This window comes from Callithrix jacchus, chromosome 3, assembly GCF_049354715.1.
Source record: "Callithrix jacchus isolate 240 chromosome 3, calJac240_pri, whole genome shotgun sequence".
NCBI lineage: Eukaryota > Metazoa > Chordata > Mammalia > Primates > Cebidae > Callithrix > Callithrix jacchus.
The window spans coordinates 190,230,061-190,252,975 of NC_133504.1; the positions used below are offsets into that span (position 1 = coordinate 190,230,061).

The window sequence follows — 22,915 nt, forward strand, 5'->3', positions numbered from 1 at the left end:
CAGACAGCATCTCTAAGAGCAGGGATGGTGTCCTCTGCATCTCTCCTGGCCAGTGCTTGGCACTTGGTAGGTGTGACAGACAGACTTTATAGTGGCCCCAGGCCCCCAGCTCCTGTAATCCCCTCCCACCTTGAGCATGGATGAGATCTCTGACCTGCTTCACCAAAGGTGATGGGCTGAATCACAGAAGAGTGTAGCACCTGTCTTATAAGAGGCTCTCTCACTTAAATTATTGCTGTCAGGTATGTCTGCCATTAAGGATCAGTCTTAGGGGTATGCTGGTTGCTGTCAGGTGTCTACCATGCACCCCCACCCCGGCATACACTAGAAAATAATTTTTTTAAAAAAACAGTCTCTCTCTCCATTGCTGGCTCTGAAGAAGCAAAGCTGCCAAGAATGCTTCAGCCTTAAGAAAAGGAATTCTGTCCCCAGTCTGGAGGAGCCTGGATGTGGATCCTCTGAGTTAAGCCTCCTAATGAGACCCAAACACTAGACAACACCCTGAATGCAGCCTTTATGGGACGCTAGGTTGAGTTCACTGTGCCTGGACTCCTGCCCTACAGAAGCTGTGAAATAAATGGCTGCTGTTTGAAGCTGCCAGGTCTGCAGTGGTTTGTTGCAAGCACAGAGAAGTAATACTAGGGATGCTGAAGAGCTGTCTGCTACAGATTCATACCTGAACCAAGTCACTCACAGCACCTTCACAATACATCACAAGAGAATTAGGATTTGGAAGAACTGCAGGGAGCCAGACATATAAGACCCTTCACTGCCCTGTGCCCTGTTGACTGTGGCACTCTAGAAACAGTCCTGTCACCTCTCTCTCCCCTCTGGGTACTGCTCCTCTTTGGGGGCCACCTTCATTACCAACCACTCTTTCGATATAGGTTTTATTTTTATTTATTTATTTTTGAGACAGAGTCTCACTTGCTGCCCAGGCTGGAGTGCAGAGGTGCCATCTTGGCTCACTGCAACCTCAGCCTCCCAGGTTACTTTCTTTTTGTTTGTTTTTTTGAGATGATGTCTTGCTCTGTCGTCCAGGCTGGAGCACTGTGGCTTCATCTCAGCTCACTGCAACCTTTGCCTCCCGAGTTCAAGCGATTCTTCCACCTCAGCCTCCTAAGAAACTGGGATTACGGGCACCCGCTACCACGCCCAGCTAATTTTTGTAGAGATGGGGTTTCACCATGTTGGCCAGGCTGGTCTTGAACTTCTGACCTCAAGTGATCTGCCTGCCTCAGCCTCCAAAGCGCTGGGATTACAGGCATCAGCCACTGTGCCTGGCCTACATTTTTAAAAAAGGTAAATCACTAATGGAGTCGTTTTGGGTTTTATTTTCATAATTATCCTCAGAAAGATTAGGTAAGTATCTGTTTATTGGCAGTTTTCCCATTTCTGAGCATGCTTTGTTGAGGAATAATAAAAGAGAATGACTCAGCCATAAAAAGACTATCTGCAGATAAACACAGTTCTTATTAAGTTTCCTCTTGCTTAAAGAGCCAGGACTCTGAGTAATCTCCATTATTTCAGAATAAACCACCCAGGACTCATCAACATCATTTTATCCTGACACCATATTGATTTTTGTTTATTCTTCCCCTTTAAATGGTGTTAAACCAAATCAGAAGTAACTCAGACCTTAGAACTACTATCTGGCCTATAGTTAAAAACATGTATTTGGGTCAGGTGTGGTAGTTCACACCTGTAATCCTAACACTTTAGGAGGCTGAGGTGGGAGGACTGCTTGAGCCCAGGAGTTTAACATAAGCCTAGGCAACATGATGAGATCCTAGCTCATCATGAGGGGGAGGGGAAGGGGGAAGGGAGGGAAGGGGAAGGGAGGGGAAGGGAGGGGAAGGGAGAGTAGGGGAGGGGAAGGTAGGGGAGGGGGAAGGAAATATATGGATTTGCTCCTTCTTTAAGAAACTGAAATTATATCTTGGTTTTTTGGGGGGCGGGGGACAATTTAGCATTTTTTTCTAACTGTAAAAGCTCAAATGAAATATATCTCTCTTTTTAAAAACTCTTTTATTTTTCCTGGAGAGGAGCCTCTTGATGTTGCCCAGGCTGGTCTTAAGCTCCTGGTCTCCCAGGTCAGCCTCCTGAAGTGCTGGGATCACAGGCATGAGCCACTGTGCTCAGCTGAAATATGTATTATAGTGTGGAAACTGACAACTATTCTCTACCCTACTCATTTATTAGCAAACAACATATATGCCAATCCTGATGCTAAATGAAAACATCGACTATGATTAGTGATTGCTGTCTAGTTTATTTCTTTTTTTGAGATGGAGTCTCACTCTGCAGCCCAGGGTGGAATGGTGCAGTGGCACAATCTCGGTCACTGCAACCTCCACCTCCCAAATTCAAGTGATTCTCCTGTCTCAGCCTCTTGAGTAGCTGGGATTATAGGCGTGCCTCACCATGCCTGCATGATTTTTGTATGATTAGTAGAGATGGGGTTTTACCACGTTGGTCAGGCTGGTCTTGAACTCCTGACCTCCTGATCCACCCGCCTCAGCCTCCCAATGTGCTGGGATTACAGGCATGAGTCACTGCACCTGGCCAAAATGGAACTAGCTTGTATCTTATAAACTACATGGCCTTCTAATATTAAAACAAGTAATCTGTGCACATTAAGGACACTGAATAAACATTCATCATACTTTTTGTAATGAATGTTTTACTTACTAATTATTCTCCCTTATCTTCTTTCCCTACCAAATCAGTTTCTGCCTGATTTTGACTTCCCTCTCTCCTCCTTCTAGGATATGCTCTCTGCATCTGTGGTGGCTGCTGTGCATTGTGACCTCTTCTCTCCCCTTCCTTACCTGACTTTAGGTAGAAGAGCAGCAAAATGTCGCCGTGTTTACCAGGAGGTAAGACCAGTGTGACTGGGCCAACCCCAGCCCTCCCCACTTTGCGCAGCCATGCCGAATGACCTGGCTCCTGATGCACACACCTAGGGTATGGCTGCCCCACTCTCAAGCTTTCTCCAGCTGTGAATTCCCTGCAGCTTCACTACCCTGGCTGGCCACCCAACTCTAACTGCTTATTCAGCCTTCTTTGTGAGCTTTTGCTCCTCTCCCTACTTCCTTGACCAATCAGCACCCATCTTTGCCTGCAAGCTCTCATCATGCCTATGACGTCGCAGATCACAAGGGCAGGGCTCATTTGGGATTAGTTTGTCCATCTCTCTTATTTGGACATAAACTCCTGAGGGCAAGAACTGTGTCCTGTTCATGATTCAGTAGACAGTCCATCAATCTTATTGATTACATGAACTCAAAGGCTATGCTAGACTCTGCCTTCTCTGTTCATCCCTCTGTCACTGACTGAGTCTACTCCTGTGAGTATCACACCCAGGCAGAAAACTGTCAGTTCTTCCTTTCTAGCGGACAATATTCTTCCCAAGTGCAAAGAATTTCAGTAAGAACATTTTGCATGGCCCAAATCAGATTTATGAATTCTTTTTATTCCAAAATCTTCAGGAAAGTTAAACTTCCTGCATCCTGAAGCCACCCATCTCATCTGTGATCTGTGATCCAAGGGCCACACCTGTCTTAGGCTGGAAGGTGCCCACTTGTCCAGTACTGCCTGGCAGCACACAAGGACACTGGCCCCTCTGAAGCCTTCTCTCCCCACACTGACATGTCTTCAAATCTACACCTCGTAAGGCCATGTGGTGCTAGGATGGACCATCATGACCCCCATCTAAGAGGTCTGGCGTGTAGCATGGAAGGGATTTGCTCCAGAGCCCTGTGTCTGAGGATGTGGCTGCGGGACTAAGACCCCAAGGCAGTGTTCTAATACAGTTCTAGGAACTGAGTATTTAATGATTCTGGTGAAATTAAGAGGAACCTGAAAGGTACACCATATAGTGCATGTTCCCACCTCCCCACTACCATGTCTTTAGCTGTGCTGTGGCTTCTTCATCCTTTTTCATCCATTTTTTTGTTCCAGGCTTTCAAACTCAAACTAAGATCCTACTTATTCTTTGTGGTCATTTCCAAGGGCTACCTTCTACATAAAGTTTTCTCTCCAGTCCTTGCAAAAGAATGAAATCCTTCATGGCAATCCCGTAACACAGAACACATCCTGCGTGTCCTCGAATCACAGTGTGGGCTCACTTTCCCTGTGCGCTAGAGGACCCACAAGCCCGCCTTCTGGACCATGCAATAAGCAGCTCAGGGGCGCCCTCATGGTGGACAGGGAGTGGATATTCATGGAACACAGTAACCTGGCCCCAGACAGCTAGGACCTGCTGTTAAGACAAAAGCCTAAATACCTGACTGACTGATTTCAAAAGCCCCAGCTCTGTCGCTTGCTTGTGGGATGGCGGGGACTGCGCTGACGCAGCTGGTCATCCAGCAGTCTATTAATTCTCTGTGCTCTTGTCCCCACTGAGTCCAAACACAAGGTCATCTTTAAAACACAAACTAGGTTGGGCATGCTGGCTCACAACACCTGTAATCCCGGCACTTTGGGAGGCCAAGGTGGGCGGACCACGAGGTCAGGAGATCGAGACCATCCTGGCTAACAGAATGAAACCCCGTCTCTAGTAAAAATGCAAAAATAAGCCAGGTGTGGTGGTGTGTGCCTGTAGCCCTAGCTATTTGGGAGGCTGAGGCAGGAGAATTACTTGAACCCAGGAGGCAAAGACTGTAGTGAGCCCGAGATCACACCACTGCACTCCAGACTTGGCAACAGAGGGAGATTCAGTCTCGGAAAAAAAAAAAAACGATACCAGAAACCTTCACCTCTATATTTTACTGTAATTTACCTTAGAAGTTAAACAACCCTAGTGCTCCTTCATGATTTTGAGGGTGAAAGTATTCGGATACTGCATAAAGACAGCAACCTCACTTGCTATGAGAACACCAACACTGGTGCTTTTAGAACAAAAGGTTTATCATCAAGTGGTGGCACCATTCTTACCAGATTATCAAGCATCCGCATGAGGGCTTCAAATTCCTGCTCACCAATCTGCCACTTGGGAGGCGATCCAGTGCCTTCCCCTACCGGAGAGCCTGGGGAACGGGATTTGGCTTTGTACTTCTCAGGATTCAGCAGGACTAAGTTGTCTGGGCCTCCTGCACTGGCCAGAGTTCGAACCTTTTCCAAAACAAACACACACCATGGCTTCAGTTCTTTACTGAGATCAAGGGGATCAGACGACTTGAATAAAAACGTAGGTTTCAAAAAAAACCAAATCTCTAGAGTGTAAGAATAAAAAATATAGAATGGATAGTGATAGACTGATCACAAGGTTACTTTCAGAATTTTTTCTTTAGCATGACAAAAATATTGGGCACTTACTCCAAGAATGTTATGAGGAAAAAAAATATATATTGGGCACCCAAAGTTGGCAGAGAAATGAGAAAACAAAGCACCTTTCAGGATCCTACAAAGCACTTGCGACCTCACTACCCCATAGACGTAAGTCAGGAAGCAGAGGGGAGAATGTGAACTAAGAGCTGACAGAGCAGACGGGCACTCACAGCTGTTAAGACGCAGGCAAGTCTCTGAGTATCTACTTCTCTATGCCTGCTTTTTCAGAAAGAGTGCTGTGGGGGTCATGTGACATCATGCATGAGATGACATCTAAGCACCTGACGCCAGAACTGGCACATATCAGTTCTCCATAAACGGTAGTGACTGACATTGGAAAATAAAGAAATTAGAAATGAAAAGTCCAGTAATCCTTTGCCAACTTAAATCAGCAAAACAGCATTTGTCCTGATCAAGTCCCAAATCCATGAGCTCAAAGACTCCACTCCTACTAGACAAAAATCAAAAAGTCTATGTGAACCCCAGACACGTTAAATAAACAGCAATTAGAATGGCTGTCCCTACCTGGATCTCACAGGCAACCACAAGGTTATGGATGTAATAGAAGGCCTCCTCAACGCTCTCTCCAACTGACACAAGCCCGTGGTTCCGGAGAATAAGAACCTGAGGAGAAGCAGGAGTGCTCTATGAAGCTGGGCAAGAAGTCTGGTCCTTTGCTTTATTCTTCTTTTTGCTGTAATTTAAATACCAGATTAGAGGCCTACTGACCTTGCTTTTAGGCCCCAGATTTTTCTGAATCAGAACTTTTTCCTCTTCATCCACCAGAATGCCATGGTAGTCATGATAAGCCACTTCTCCAAGGGAAAGCGCCTCCGGGGAGATTGGCAAGAGGCCACATTTCATTGCAGAGACCTAGAGACCAAATGGCCATGAGGAAGGAAAAGCTAGGGTTACACAATGACTGATGACATGGTAAATGCTTTCCTCATAGAAATAAAATGGGAAGGGAAATGTTTATTTTGTTGTCTTCTTGAAAGTAAATCAAGATAAAATAACTTGACTTCCAGTGCTAACAATTCACACTTAAAAACAAAAGCTATCACTAAACTGGCAGAGCCGCAAAAGAAAATCCACATCTTTCTACACTTTTTCTCACTGATTATAAATGCTGTGTAAACCTGGATTTAGTTATACAATGAGTACTGTGTCTAATGCAAGGAGCAGACCACAGACTCCTTACACTGAATCAATTTCAAAAGAAGGCTTCCAGTCAGGTATGGCTGCTCACACCTGTAATCCCAACTACTCAAGAGGCTAAGGCAGGTGGATCGCTTGAGCCCAGAAGTTCAGGGTCAGCACAGGAAGACCCCACCTCTACAAATAATATTTTTAAATTAGCCAGGTGTGAAGACATGAACCTGTGTAGTCAAGAGGCTACTCAAGAGGCTGAGGCAGGAGGAATCATGAACCCAGGAATTTGAAGCCAGCCTGGGCAAAAAAAAAAAAGAAAGAGGTTTTCCAAGTGCTCTGAAGTTTTTGTGTACTTTTTATCTTAGGTTGTAGATAAGACGGAAACACCTAAAAATTAGATGAAAGCAAATTTATACAAGTTTGGTACACTTAAATAATTTCTCTCCATGTATGTGAGTAAAATTCAGTCTCAAAGAGAAAAATCTAAGTGTTCATATAGTCCTTAAGTTTCCTAAAATTCCCCAAAGTGGCCTCAGAATATGCCATTTTTGAAGGTCTTCTAAAGACAAGACCTACAGACAGCAACATTATGACCCTAGATTAACATGCTCCAAAGATTCAAAAACGAACTTTAGGCACAACAATTCGATAGAGAAAAGTTAATCTAAAAAGACACTACCATATTTAACTCCTTGCATATCAGCTCTCAAACAAGTAGAAATTCCCTTACCAAGCAAAAGTATTTTGATAATCTTAAAAACAGGCTGAGTACAGTGGCTCATGCCCAGAAATCCAGGAATCTGGGAGGCTGAGGCAGGCAGATCACTTGAAGTAAGGAGTTGGAGACCAGCCTGGTCAACATGGTGAAACCCTGTCTCCACCAAAAAATACGAAAATTCACAGGGTGTGGTGGCATACACCTGTAGTCTCACCTACTCCAGAGGCTGACGTGAGAGAATCATTTGAACCTGGGAGGTGGAAGTTGCAGTGACCCAAGATTGTGCCACTGCACTGCAGCCTGGGCAACAAAATGAGACCCTATCTCAAAAAAAAAACAAACAAAAACACATTACATGATAGCTGTTCATAACCACACTGTCAAAGGTACCTTTAATGGCTCTTAAAAATTCATAAACATTTTAGTGGCTGGAGTGACATGCATTCTTTCAGGGAAAAAAAATTGTATCGTTCACACAATAATGTATCTAATAAAACCAGGATGTTGACATAAGAACCATATGTTCAAAGTGAAATATACTAGGGGAAATATTCAACTAAATAATCCAACACACAAGATATTAAAACATCAGGTTGAAAGTGGCGGCTCGCACCTGTAATCCCAGCACTCTGGGAGGCCGAAGTGGGCAAATCACTTGAGGTCAGGAGTTCAAGACCAGCCTAACCAACATGGTGAAACCCCATCTCTACCAGAAACACAAAAATTAGCAGGGCATGGTGGTTTGCACCTGTAGTTCCAGCTACTTGGGAGGCCAAGGCAAGAGAATCACTTGAACCCGAGGGGCAGAGGTTGCAGTGAGCTGAGACTGTGCCCAATGCACTCCAGTCCACATGACAGAGCAAGACTCCAACTCAAAAAAAAAAAAAAGATCAATACAGCGTTACTGAATCAATAAGGTCATCTACTGTACAATAAACCCAAAAAGTCCTTATATAAAATAGGTAATAAAAAGCAAGCTTCTCAAGTACTGTGCTTTCACATGACATTGAGCGAATAGCCCGCATGTCTGCTTTCATAAGAGGGGTTTGGGCTTTGTCAGGGTGGCCCATTCACACCAGAAGGGACAAGGCTTGGTGCACAGCTGAAGAGGGTTCCCGAGCATCTGGGAAGCCAAGCCTCACAACAGCCTGCACTGCCTCTGTCTCTTCCCCCAGCCACTCCTTTCTTCTTCTCCCCATCACAATCTAGACTGGGTCCCATTGAATGGCTATGGGGAGCTGGACAGGTTGGTTTCTAGGCCTCAACCGCTCCCTTTCCCCAGCTTATCCCCACAGACTGTCCTCATGTTCAACTCTCCCGCACCCTAAAAACCCTTCCCTGAGTCCACAGCACCCTCCACCCACCACCCTAGCTTGCCCTCTCCTTCTTTTCCCATTTTTCTTCTCTAAAAGGTGCCTGCTTATCACCGTCATTTTGCACTTCCCCAGTCTTTGACACCCTGAAATCTTACCTACCTCTCCCTCAAGTCTCTGTGATTTTCTTTTGTTTATTTACTGTTTATTTTTTTATTTGCTGTTTTAATTTTTGTTTATTTACTGTTATTTAATTTTTGTTGAGACAACTCTGTCACCCAGGCTAGAGTTCAGTGGCACAATCACAGCTCACTGAAACCTCAACCTCCTTGGCTCAAAACATGTTCCCACCTCAGCCTCCCAAGTAACTAGGACTTCAGGCATGCACCACCATACCTGGTAAATTTTAAAATTTTTCGTAGAGATGCGTGTAAGACCGGTTGCCTCACCGGGAGCTCAGACATGCCCATTCCTCTCCATGCCTGAAAATTACGTCACCAGAATCTGCACTCAACACTAAACTCTGCACTCGGCACCAATGCCCACCTCTGCGCTCCGCACCAGAATCTGCACTCGACACTAAACTCTGCACTCGGCACCAACGCCCACCTCTGGGCTCCGCACCAGAATCTGCACTCGACACTAAACTCTGCACTCGGCACCAACGCCCACCTCTGGGCTCCGCACCAGAATCTGCACTCAGTACCTAGCCTGCCATTGGAAAACCCTGCCAAAATTTAAACCCCGCCAAAACCTGCCCAATAGCACAGCCCGCTCACTGGAAATCCCGCCTACCTACCAATAGCAGCTCACCCCATCCACATCCTGTTTCTCCAGAGCCAATCAAACGCCTTCACTCCCTATAAAATCCCCACGACGGAGAGGAGTCAGGCACGACTTCTCTGGCCCCTTTCCCGGGAACCACAGAACCTCACCCGGGAGTTAAATAAATTGACATTTAATTGTTCTTATACTGGCCTCGGTTTCTTCATTTTAAACTTGGCAATAACCCTTACAATGGGGTCTCACTATGTTGCTCAGGGTGGTCTCTAACTCCTGGGCTCAGCAATCCTCCCACCTCAGCATCCCGAAGTGTTGTGATTAGGCATGAGCCACCAGGTCCAGCCATAATTTCCTAATGGTTAAATCTAACAGGCATTTTCAGACTTATTACACGTTTTTCAAAATTAAATGGGATATATGAATCCCTTAAAAGAAAAAAAAATTATTTTAAGAATGTCAAACTTAATGGTAAAACTTTGTTGTTAGATTCAACAAAATTAGTTATACTATAAACAAGGAAGGGCAATTCAGAGGAAACATGCAGTGCCTCTCATTAAGCAGCTTTAAACTTGAGATGCTACCAGGAGAGCCACTCACCGCAGCCCCTGCTGGGGTGTGAATGTGCACAACGCACTTCACGTCCGGGCGTGCAGCGTAAATTGCAGAGTGTAAGGTGAAGCCAGCTTGATTGACTCCCAGATTAGTGCTTCCACGATCTACTATGTCTCCTTGTAGATTGACCTTAACCTGAAAAACAAATAAACACAAATTTAAAATATCAAGAGGACTTCATTTTTCTTTTTTTTTGAGATAGTGCCTGGCTCTGTTACTCAGGCTAGAGTGCAATGGTGCAATCTCAGCTCAGTGCAGCCTACACCTCCCAGGTTCATACAATCTTCCCACCTCAGCCTCCCAAGTATCTGGGACTATAGGCGCGCACCACCAGGCCCAGCTAATTTCTGTATTTTTTTGTAGAGTTGGGATTTCGCCATGTTGGCCAAGCTGGTCTCGAACTTCTGGACTCAGCAATCAGCCTGCACTGACCTACCAAAGTGCTGGAATTACAGGCATGAGCCACCGCAACCTACCCCATGAGGACTTGTTCAAATTACTCTAACTAGAAACTATTCAAACCCAAGGTGACAATGTTTCTAAGTTCTTTCAAAGGTTTTTCTCTAACTGAACTAATCATATAAAACATGGGCTCTTTCTTGTTTCTTGGGTTTTACTTATTTAGCTGATCTGAAGATGTTTAATGACCTAATATGACCTGCACATAAAAGCAGCCAAAGAGAAGGACGTGCTTACCAAACTGGATGCAGTCACTTCACTATAAAGAAGCCCGAAAGGTACAATGAGGAAGTGTTCCTGCTCAGAGTTCACTCTGGTCTGTGGGGAAAATGAGACTGAATTAGCTCAAAGATCCAAGTGAAATTGTTTACATCTCTTTCAGGCTACAAACTCACGGGTTTATTGAGAACACTGAGTGAGCTATACAGGCAAGCATCCACACACAATGCCTGCCATGAAGCCAAGGGGTAGTGGAAGCTTGCCATCATTATATTGTACCATGTACATAAAGTGCTTCTTGCTCACGTTCATGATAACTGACTTTACAGAGGAAAAAAACAGTTCCACACTAGCCTTCTGACAGGTCAATAAACTATTGATGGGTTACTCTATTGTACTTTCTGGTGGCTACCAGTGTCACAAGCAAAAAGGTGTCACTCCTTAGGGATATAAAAATGAAAACCAAAACTTACATATTTTTGTCTTGTGTGTGTGAGACAGAATCTCGCTCTGTTGCCCAGACTGGAGTGCAGTGGCGTGATCAAGGCTCACCGCAACTTCTGTCTCCCAGGCTCAGGTGATCCTCCCACCTCAGCCTCCCAAGTAGCTGAGACTACAAGCACACAACACCATGACCGGCTAATTTTTGTATTTTGTATAGAGACAGGATTTCACCATGCTGGCCAGGCTGGTCTCTAAAACTCCTAGGCTCAAGTGATTCGCCTGTGCCAGCCTCTCAAAGTACCAAGATTACAGGCGGGTCTGTTTGACTTTTTAAAAGTAAGTTTTGGCCAGGCACAATGGTTCATGCCTGTAATCTTGGTACTTTGAGAGGCTGGCACAGACGAATCACTTGAGCCTAGGAGATTTTAGAGACCAGCCTGGCCAGCATGGTGAAACCCTGTCTCTATACAAAATACAAAAATTAGCCGGTCATGGTGTTATGTGCTTGTAATCCCAGCTACTCGGGAGGCTGAGGCAGGAGAATTGCCTGAACCCAGGAGGCGGAGGTTGCAGTAAGCCGAGATCGTGCCATTGCACTCCAGCCTGGGTAACAAGAGCAAAATTCAATCTCAAAAAAGAAAAAAAAAGTCAAACAGAATGTCCTTGTTTTTCCCTTGCTGCAGTAGGCATTGACAAAATAAATTTTTTAAAATACTTAACACCTAGGCCGGGCACTGTGGCTCATGACTATAATCCCAGCATTCTGGGAGGACAAGGCAGATGGATCACTTGAGGCCAGGAGTTTGAGACCAGCCTGGCCAACATGGTGAAACCCTGTCTCTACTAAAAAGTATAAAATACAGGCCAGGCACAGTGGCTCACGCCTGTAATCCCAGGATTTGGCGACACCGAGGTGGGCGGATCACAAGGTCAGGAGTTCGAGACCAGCCTGACCAACATGGTGAAACCCCATTTCTATTAAAAAATGCAAAAGTTAGCTGGGCGTTGTGGCACACAACTGTAGGTCCTAGCTACTTTAGAGACTGAGGCAGGAAAATCACTTGAACCCAGGAGGCGGATGTTGCAGTGAGCTGAGATTGCACCACTGCACTCCAGCCTGGGTGACACAGCAAGAATCTGTCTTCGAAAAAAAAAAAAAAAAACGTTATCTATCTATCTGTCTATCTGATATAAAACTTAGCCATGTGTGGTGGTGGGTGTCCATAGTCCAAGCCACTTGGGTGGCTGAGGCACAAGAACCCAGGAGGCAGAGAATGCAGTGAGTTGGGATCGTGCCACTGCAATCGAGCCTGGGTGACAGACATAGATCCTGTCCCAAAATAATAAAGAAATAAATAATAAAATAACTAAAACCTGTAGAATGGTGAACAATCATAAAAATCACAATGACAGCAATCTCTTCCATACTGCTTGATTCTTTCAACCTCCTGGCTCAAATGATCCATACACCTCAGCCTCCTGAGTAGCTGGGACTTACAGGCACAAGTCATTAAGCCTAGCTTTTTTTTTTTATTTTGGTAGAGATGAGGTTTCACTAAGTTGCCCAGGCTGGTCTTGAACTCCTGAGCTCAAGCAATCCTCCTGCCTCAGCCTCCCAAAATGCTAGGATTATAGGTGTGAGCCACCGTGCCCAGCATAATCCATTTTTTAAGTCTCTACAACATCACATCCTCACTGCCCTGGTTGGTTTGCCTCTTTCACAGTATGTTTTTCTCTCCAGAGTAATCATTCAATGCAGATTTAGTTCACACTAATTATATGCTACATATGATTACGCAGCATGTGCCAAACACTAGGAATACAGCAGTAAAAAAGTCCTGTCCTCAAAAATATTCAATCTGGTTTTTGTAATGATTTTGGTATAGGCTCAAAAAGCTTCCCAAAGATTAAGTTCAAATACATGTACTACTGGGTTAAGAAACCCAGAATCCTAACTAGGGTCAGATAGGTGGAACTGAGTGTTTGTTGAAAAGGACTTTAAAAGTCCAGCTTCCTAACCCACATAGTGATCTCTTCTGTAGTGGCCCAAACAGAAGCATACCCAGGGTCTGCTTGTTCTAGTTTCAGCGATGGGGATGCACACCCCAGCCTCCCTCATTTCTTTATTCAGGAAAGAAATGACCACCGACTCGCTGAGAGCCTACCTTGTCATGGGCGCTGAAGCACTGAGATGAACAGCTGCTGGAGAGACTTAAGAATTAAAACGTTCTTCCTAGCACTGAGAATAAATCTGTTTTCCTGTGTTTTTCACCACTGCCTCTAGTATGAAACACAGAACAAATTCTAACCCCCTTCTACAATTTATTTTTCAGACATCTGAATCTATCCTGTCTCCCCTTATATGATCTTTAGGCTAAACTCATCTGACTGCCTCAGTATAGTGTAATAGGGTTAAGAGCACAAAATCCAAAGTCAGATAAGACCTAGGTTCAAATCCTAACTCTGCCAAGAACTGGCTACGCTGTTCTGGGCACCCTGAGCTCCTGTCTTCCTCATGACTAAGTGGGCATGAGAAGGGCTTGTGTCCACAATAGAGCTCAAAGTAAATAGCATCTCCCCATTATTAGCATCATGAGTGGTAGTGGGAGCAGCAACAGTAAATCACTACCAGGGATCATTTATAGGGATGGTGAACCTAATCCGTATAAATCCAACTACAGCATCCGGTCTCTATAAATCCCTGTGACCCACTTCTTTGCAATGTTGAGTCAGCCTTGCTTTTTATTTCCTAAAGTCAGCTCTTTATTTATTTATTTTTTTGGAGAAAAAGCTCACTCTGACACCAGGCTGGAGTGCAGTGGCATGATCTCAGCTCACTGCAACCTTTGCCTCCTGGATTCAAGCAATTTGCCTGCCTCAGCCTCCTGAGTAGCCTGGGATTACAGGCACAGTTAATGTTTATATTTTTAGTAGAGACGGGGTTTTGCTATGTTGGCCAGACTGGTCTCGAAACCCTGGCTTCAAGTGATCTGCCCGCTTTAGCCCCTGAAAGTGCTGAGACTACAGGCGTGGGCCACCGTGCCCAGCATCCTTTATCTTAGAAAGCATACTGACCTTTTGTTTAAACAGAGACAAGGTTTCACTATGTTGTCCAGGCTGATCCCAAACTGTTGAGCTCAAGTGATCCTCCTGCCTTGACCTCCCAAAGTGCTGAGATTACAGGCATAAGCTACTGCATTTGGCCCACCTGACCTTTTAAACTATTTAACACAAAAGTAAGCAGTTGTCTAATTCCTATGTTCAGTCAAAAAAAAAAAAAAACATAAAACAAGATATCTGTGTTGGAATGAAGAATAAGGATGAAAATAAGAAAAGATTAAGTTTCAGTTGATTTTCCTTATTTTAGTAAGTATTTTGAAACCACACATACAAGGGTATTCAGAAGACATAAGACAATGTGAGTATAATACATCAAACACCCATGTATCTACCAGTTTGCTTAAGAAATGCAATAATCCTAGTATCTCTGAAGCTGTTTCTCTTCCCTCATCTCCCAAAAGTAAGCACTATACGGAATTATGGATTAAACATTCCCTTTTTTCTCTACAGTTTTTGCACTCATCCCTAAGCAATTTATTAATTTTGACCTGTTTGTAAACTTTATATAATTGAAATCATACTGCATGTTCTGCAGTGACTTTTCTCAACATCATTTTGTGGCTCCTCCAGATTATGACCAACATGACTATCATTTATTTATGCTCACTGCTGTATAGTATCCACTTGAAGACACTACAATATATGACTCTATTCTTACATCAGTGAACGTGGTTTCAGTTTTTGTCATTAAAAACTATGCTGCTACCAACATTCTCGTACCGGTCTCCTACGGTACACATTCAAGATTCTCTAGCATAATAAACTAGGAGGTAACACCAAGTTCTTTTCCAAAGAGCCTCATTAAAGATACAGCCCTCCAGTAGCAAGTATATGATAGTTTTGTGCTTCTATAACCTTTTTAAAAAATTAAAATCTGATGTCTGAGGCCAGGCATGGTGGCTCACACCTGTAATCCCAGCACTTTGGGAAGCCGAAGTGGGCAGATCATGAGGTAAGGAGCTTGAGACCAGACTGGCTAATATGTTGAAACCTCGCCTCTACTAAAAATACAAAAATTAGCCAGGTGTGATAGTGTACGCCTGTAACCCCAGCTACTTGGGAGGCTGAGGCATGTGAATCGCTTGAACCTGGAAGGTGGAGGCTGCAGTGAGCCAAGATCATGCCACCGACTCCAGCCTGGGCAACAGAGCGAGACTCCGTCTCAAAAAAAAAAAAAAAAACAAAACAACTCATGTCTATGAAAGGATATTTCAGTGTGCTATGAATATATAATTTCCTGGTTACTAAATGATTTCAGCAACTTTGCAAATTTTTACAAGGCATTCTTATCTCCCCTTCTGTGAAATTCCTTTTTGCCTTTTGTCCATTTTACAATGGCTTGTCTTTTTCTTGACAATTATCTAGTCCAAATATTACTTTCCTTTTTTTTTTTTTGAGAAAAAGTCTCGCTCCATCACCCAGGCTGGAGCTCAGTGTTATAATTTCAACTCACTGCAACCTACATCTCCTGAGTTCAAGTGATTCCTGTCTCAGCCTCCAAGTAGCTGGGATTACAGGTACCTGCCACCATGCCCAGCTAATTTTGTATTTTTAGTATAGATGAAGTTTCACCATGTTGACCAAACCGGTCTCAAACTCTTCGCCTCAAGTGATGCGCCTACCTTGGTCTCCCAAAGCACAGAAATTATGGGCATGAGCCACCATGCCCAGCCCCAGATATTAATTTCTGTTGGCCTCATGTGGGGCAAAGCTTCCAGGCTGCAGCTTTTATTATTACTGTATTTGTGGTATCTTTTTTTTTTTTTTTTTTTGGAGACAGGGTCTCGCTCTGCCACCCAGGCTGGAGGATCTCAGCTCACTGCAACTTCCACCTCTAGGGTTCAAGCGATTCTCCTGTCTCGGCCTCCCCAGCAGCTGAGACTGCAGGTGAACCACCATGCCTGGCTAACTGTTTTGCATTTTTTGGTAGAGATGGGTTTTCATCATGTTGGACAGGCTGGTCTCGAACTGCTGACCTCAGGTGATCAGGAGTTCAGGAGTGATCCATCCCCCTAGCTTCCCAAAGTGCCGGGATTACAGGTGTGAGCCACTGAGCCTGGCCTATGGTATCTTTTAATAAGGAAACATTTTGTTTACTTTAAATGCGGACATATTTACCCATCTTTTCATTTATGATAAGTGCTTTTTGTGTTAAGACATCTTTCCTTAGGCCAGGGATTCAAGGCTAGTGATTTTCACCTGTATTAGTCCTAAAATTGTAAAAAGTATTACACTTCACATTTAATCTTTAATTCACTGGGATTGCTTTGTGATTATGTATAGTATAGAAGTCTCATATAATTTTTCACTTGTGACTTTTTTACCCAAGCATCCCAGCACCCATCATTGCCAAGCCCATCCCCCAGCCCACTTAGCTGCAATGCCGACTCCGGCATGTCTGTTTCAATGCATGCAGATCCGACTTAGGGCTTCCCGTTCAGTCCCACTGATCCATCTGAATCTTCCTTAGCCCAAAGAACACTACATTAATTACCACTTTATATTAAGTTTGACATGTGGTAGGAAAATTCCCCTTGCCTAGTTGTTCTTCAGGAGTATCTTAGCTATTCTTGGCCTTCCATTCTTCCCTCTAAATTTTAGAAGCATGCTGTCAGATTCTACATTTAAAAAATATTACACAGCTTTTTTTGTCAATCATTTCAATTTTGTCTATATATATATATATATGTACATATTTCATACGGCTGTAAAGAGTAAACATGTCATATTTTCTCATTTCTGATAATCTTTCATTTTTTATGTTTTCACTTGTTCTACATGATCTTTGTAATTGTTTTTCATAGTATACAACATTTTATCAAATTGATAGTGAAAAACTGAGCCATTTCCTATCTACTGCTGAATATTTAAGGACTCTTAAATTTTTTCATTATTGGCTAGGCACAGTGGCTCACACCTGTAATCCTAGCACTTTGGGAGGCCCACGTGGGCGGATCACTTGAGGTCAGAAGTTCAAAATCAGCCTGGCCAACATGGTGAAACCCCATCTCTACTAAAAATACAAAAAAAAAAAAAAAAAAAAAAACAGCCAGATGTGGTGGCAGGTTCCTGTAATCCCTGCTACTTGGGAGGCTGAGGCAGGAGAAATGCTGGAACCCAGGAGGCGGAGAGTGCAGTGAGCCATCATGCCACTGCACTCCAGCCTGGGTCATAGCGGGAGACTCTGCCTTAAAAAAAAAAAAAAAAAAAAATTCATTATTACAAATAATGCTGGGCTGGGTGCAGTGGCTCACATCTGTAATCCCAGCACTTTGGGAGGCCGACGTAAGTGGATCATTTGAGGCCAGGAGTTAGAGATCAGCCTGGCCAATATGGAGAAACCCTATCTCTACTAAAAATATAAAAATTAGCCAGTGGCATGTGGTGCACACCTGCACATGGTGGCACATGACTGTTCCGGCTACTCAGGAGGCTGAGGCAGGAGGATCACTTGAACCGAGGCAACAGAGGTTGTAGTGAGCTGAGATTACACCACTGCACTTCAGCCTGGGGGACAAAGAGAGCCCCAGCTCAATAACAATAATGCTGTAATTAATGTTTCCTTCTTTGACTTATTTAAGATTTATTTCCAACTGTGAGCTTAACTAAGAGATCTATTAATACATATTTAAATTTTAAAGGCTTAAAACATTTAATTCTCTGAGTCTAAAGCAAAAAGGAGAAAGTGTAAAATTACAAACATCAAGTAAAGATTGAGGACATTTTGAAGTCAGTTTCCTCTTCAGTGGTCCCTGTCAGACCAGCACTGCTCTCCCTCTGTCTCTTCTCACACATGTACTGCCCCTTCTCTATGTGTGAAGAATGAGACACTGCTGTTGCAGACCAATTCAGTACCTCCAGAGGAGATTACTATCACACCCCTGAAGCACAGGGCACTGGTCACAAAGGTGGGTTCCAGACCATCACCTGGGAGGCTTAGCATTCTCTGGAATCCAGAATGGGGTTGAACAAGCATCTGCCAGGTTCTGCAGGTATGAAGCCTTGACAGCATTCCACTGACATCAGGATGAAAAGGCCAAGCCATCAGCTAAGTGCCACCCTATCTTGTCCCACTGCACCTAGCCCCCCCAAACACTTCTCCAAATCCAGTGCAGTCTTAAAACAAAGACCTACTTCAGACAATCATCTCCAGTCCTCTAACCCCTGTTAGCAATTTTAAATCCCTATGACCCTCCTGCAAAGAAAGGGCAGAATGGCCTGCTGGCACTTTTTGTTGATACTGTTAATATTTCCTTTTCTGCTAAGCGTCTGTACCACACCTAGATTGTTAATAAGAAACGGATGTCATAATAGTAAAACAAAATAAACCAAACCTTTCTTCCTTAAAGATTCTCTAGTTCTAGTTTATAAGACACAGGAAAGATTTTTGGTAACCTGTATTTATTTTTACTCCCCATGGAATATTAAGCCCCATGGAGATCACTGACAGAAGAGCAAACACCAATGTTTCAATTTTGCCAATTCCTAAACAATTAAAGGAGGAGGAAACAAGTAATTTAACCAATTCAAACTTATTTAATCAGCATTCAAAACAGGACTAGGCAAACAGCATTTTTAAACCTGCAAAGAACGTGAAGTTGTTATCACAGCTAAGGAGTACATGTCCTATCACAGCGGTAACATTTTTATGGCACTCATCTTCAGGCAACCATTTAGCGTTAAATCTCCACTAGAGCAGTCTGTCGAGTATAATTAGATGACAGAGGCCAGCAGTTTCCCTGCAGGCACCAGGAAGGGAGCTGGCATTTGTGTTAGGCTAACTGGACCCACTCATCAAATGTCAAAAAGCCCCACTGAGCTCTTGTTCACAATTTTACTGGGGTAATTTCAGTTCAGGGGGTTTCATTTGGTTTTTCACCTGACATGAATTTACTGCATGCCTACTCTGTGCCATTGGTTCTGGGGCCACAGCAGGGACCACAACAGAGGCTCCCTCCATGGAATTTACATTCCTGTGTGCAAAGAGGGACAGTAATAGCTAAACATACAGAATGAATGGGGGTAACTGCTACAGGGGAATAAAGCAGAGGTGGCATTCTACACAGAGTGAGTGTGCAGCATGCAAGAGCACATTTTGAAAAGTTCATTTAAGTGGAAACAAGAACAGATGGATGGAAGGCAACTGAGTCTCTCTCTGGCAGAGACCAATATCAAGTTCCAGAGACACAATACACTAATCACAAGGTGAACACCAGACCATCACCTCAGGAGGCTCAGCATTCCTGAGTCCAGAATGGAGCTTAACTAAGCACCACTAGTTATGAGTCCATGTGGAAAAGCCTGAGTGCGTGCTGAGTACGGAGAAAAGTCTTCAACAACCTCAACGGCATATACACTGATTGCCTCGAGAGAGATGGGAGTATTGGTGGAATTACGACTTTTTCTTTAGACATCTGCGTAAGGTGCACTTGATACAAAAAGCAGGCACTGTATTAACAACTTAAAATAGCCTTTAAAAGAAATTACATGAAAAAAACAGAAGATTGGAACAAGTTTTAAAACCAAAGGAAGGAAGCAGTTCAAAGGAAAAAGCTAACTCTACAAAAGAGCGAAGGAACAAAAGAACCCTGCCAATGCACTGGGAATCTAAGAAGGCAGGAAGGGTGGAATTCCAGCCAGGGGAGCAAAGTTCGGCCACAGGCAGAAGGCAGGACATTATAACAGGTGGTCAACAGTACAGAATGGCAACAAATGTCAGGAAGGGTACCCCTTTTTTCTGTGGCATGATGAGGTCATTTGCTGGGAGAAAGAGGTCAGGAGTCTCAAAGATAGTAGTGAAGACTTAAATATTAGTAAGGTTGTAAGAGAGATGAGTTATGGTTGCCAGGCTGAGTCATGGGTCCACCTGAGATTTGGGTTGTGAATCTATGGAGAAAGGCAATGGGCTCTGATGGGAGGGTTTCCGTAGCAGGATGTGGCTGCTCAGAAGCTGGGAGTGGTAGTACAGGATTGGCCCAGTCTTCCTGAAATGAGGGAGCATGAAATACAAGCTGGACAAAATAGGGAGTGAAGAACAGGCTAATGGATTGGGATGAAGAAGCAACTGCCCACAAGGGAAGGACTTGTGTTATCCACTGATACTACCCCTGAGTTAGAACAGCACTTGATCCAGAGAAAGCAGATACCCAGAATGAAGGAAAAGAGAAAATGGTTAAAACTGGAGTAGCTGAAGAAATAAGTCTGAGAAACAGAAGGCTTTGGTCAGTCTAAGAAAGAAAACATCACCATTGTTATGTTTTTAAACATAAAAATAATTTTAGCAATTGTCTATAATCTGGTAAACACTCAGTTGTCTTATTAGGTTAGCATGCAAGAAAAATTTTCAAGAGCTGGTCTTCTTATAACTTTTAACCCAAACTGGCTGGTTATCGGGTTATTATAGTCAGGAATCAGAAGAGGTATTCCACGACTTTACCAGAGCTCAGCCTGCTTCCCTCGTCTCCTAAATGGAAGGAGGTGGTGCCAGACACAAAATACTTCATCTATCATTCAGTTACTGCCCCATTTAACACTCACTGTGATATGATTGTAGATAAGCTGAGACCACCCGAAGAGATCTGCTAGTCTATAAAACGCTGCCAATTTACACCGCAGTAACTTCTCTCCTTTGTCATACGCAATCGAATCAGATCCTCTAAGATCATTCACAGGAGTCACCATACCGAGACCTGAAATAAAGAAAAACAAAACTCAGCCAGGTGTGGTGGCATATGTCTGTATTCCTAGGTACTCAGAAGGTTAAGGCAGGAGGATCACTTGAAGCCACGAGTTTGAGGCTGCAGTGCTTATGATCGCAGCTGTGAATAGCCCAGGCAGAAGTGACTTATCAAAAAGCCTCAAACATTAACAATGCTTATCAAATGTAAATCAAATACTAATGGATCTGAGATATTTATCTTCCACGTTAGGCCATAAAGTCTTGATAACTCAAAGACAATTTCATAAAGACTATTATCCAATACTAACACAATTAAGTTAGAAATCATTAACAAAAAGCAAAATTTGTGGGGTTCAGTAAAGCATGCTTAGAAGGAAATTTACAGCATTAAACATACATTAGAGAAGAAAAGTTTTTTTTAAGGCTTTTTGATTAAACCAAGTTGAATCTGTGAGATTAAAAATTGTACAAATAACAAAATAAGATAAACCTCTAGCCAGACTTAACAAAAGAAAGGAGATAGAAATAGGTTGGCACAGTGGCTCATGCCTGAAACCCTAGCATTCTGAGAGGCTGAGGTGGGTGGATCACTTAAGGGCAGGAGTTCGAAACCAGCCTGGCCAACATGGTAAAACCTTGTCTGTATTAAAAATACAAAAAATTAGCCGGGTGTGGTGGTAGACACCTGTAATCTCAGCTACTTGGGAGGCTGAGACAGGAGAATTGCTTGAACCCGGAAGCAGAGGTTGCAGTGAGCCAAGATCACACCATTGCACTCCAGCTCAGGTGACAGAGTGAGACTCTGTCTCAAAAAAAAAAAAAAAGAAAGAAAGAAAGAAAGAATCAATATGAAGAAGCTGAAAGAGGTCATCACTATCCATCCTACAGGCATTAAAAATAATAATAAAGGGATTATACAAACAACTATGCCAGAGAATTATTTACCTTAGATGAAATAGACAAATTCCTTGAAAGATAAGAGCTATCAAAGAGAGAGTGAGAGAGAGGGTGAAAGAGAAAGAGAAAGGGAAAGGGAAAGGAAGAAGGGGAGGGCAGGGGAGGGGAGATTAGCCAGGTGTGGAGGATCCCTTAAGCCCAGGACTTCAAGGCTGTAGTGAGCTGTGACTATGCTACTGTACTCCAGCATGGGTGAAAGAGCAAGACTTTATCTCTAAATAAATACACAAAACAAAACAAAATCCAATAAACATAATTCACCATATCAAACTAAAGAAGAAAAACTAGGTGATTATTTTAACAAACAGGTAAGAAGCATTTCACAAAATTCAACATTCAGAAGGAAAGCTCTCAACAAATCTGGATAATAACTGCAATGATGTGAAACACTGACTATGTTTAAATCATAAATTCAAATGATACTAAAAAAACTAATTGTTCATCACTAAAGGATGACTGGAAACCAACTTATTATTTCGGAAAGGGATCCTGCCTTTCCTACAAAAATTGTACCATCAGGTAACCAAAAGAACTGAAGGGAAGTTTCTCCTTACGGAATATTCTTGCTAATTAATACAGAAGAAATGGGCCGGGTGTGGTGGCTCATGTCCGTAATCCCAGCACTTAGGGAGGCTGAGGCGAGTGGATCACTTGAAGTCAGGAGTTTGAGATCAGCCTGGCCAACATGGTGAAACACAAAAATTAGCCAGGTGTGGCTGCCTGTAATCTCAGCTACTCAGGATGCTAGGGCATGAGAATAGCTTGAACCTGATAGATGGAGGTTTGCAGGGAGCCAAGATCACGCCACTACACTCCAGCCTGGGAGACAGACTGAAACCCTGTCTCAAAAAAAAAATAATAATCCACTTTTAACAACATTAGTCTTTGTGGTTTGCCAGCCACTGATGCATTTAGCCATGGGTTTGTTAGGCAAGGTGGTTTTTGCTTTCATTCTGGCTTTGCATTTTAGGATTAACAAATAACATAAGACAATGATGAGTACAATTAGCAACTTTCTTTTTAAAGAGTGACTCCCAGGAATGGGGGTTTAACCAGGAGAGATGATACACCTGAGACGTTGATTACCACCTGCAGAGGTTTGTTCTGCCGACCCTGACTTAACGATGG

The 22,915-nt window shown here is 43.4% G+C and overlaps 1 protein-coding gene across 11 annotated transcripts in view; it reads right to left on the bottom strand.

Moving 5' to 3' along the window:
- Positions 1–22,915, bottom strand: part of ADD1 (adducin 1) — a 96,601-nt gene that overhangs the window by 18,064 nt on the left and 55,622 nt on the right. For all 11 annotated transcript variants that reach the window (XM_008993693.5, XM_008993697.5, XM_008993692.5 and 8 more), the window contains exons 4-9: positions 20,689–20,840; positions 10,606–10,686; positions 9,895–10,044; positions 6,061–6,204; positions 5,857–5,955; positions 4,939–5,115 (exon numbers count right to left, since the gene is read on the bottom strand). In XM_008993693.5, coding sequence (XP_008991941.2) covers positions 4,939–5,115; positions 5,857–5,955; positions 6,061–6,204; positions 9,895–10,044; positions 10,606–10,686; positions 20,689–20,840 — 803 coding nt within the window. The remainder of the gene's footprint in view (positions 1–4,938; positions 5,116–5,856; positions 5,956–6,060; positions 6,205–9,894; positions 10,045–10,605; positions 10,687–20,688; positions 20,841–22,915) is intronic.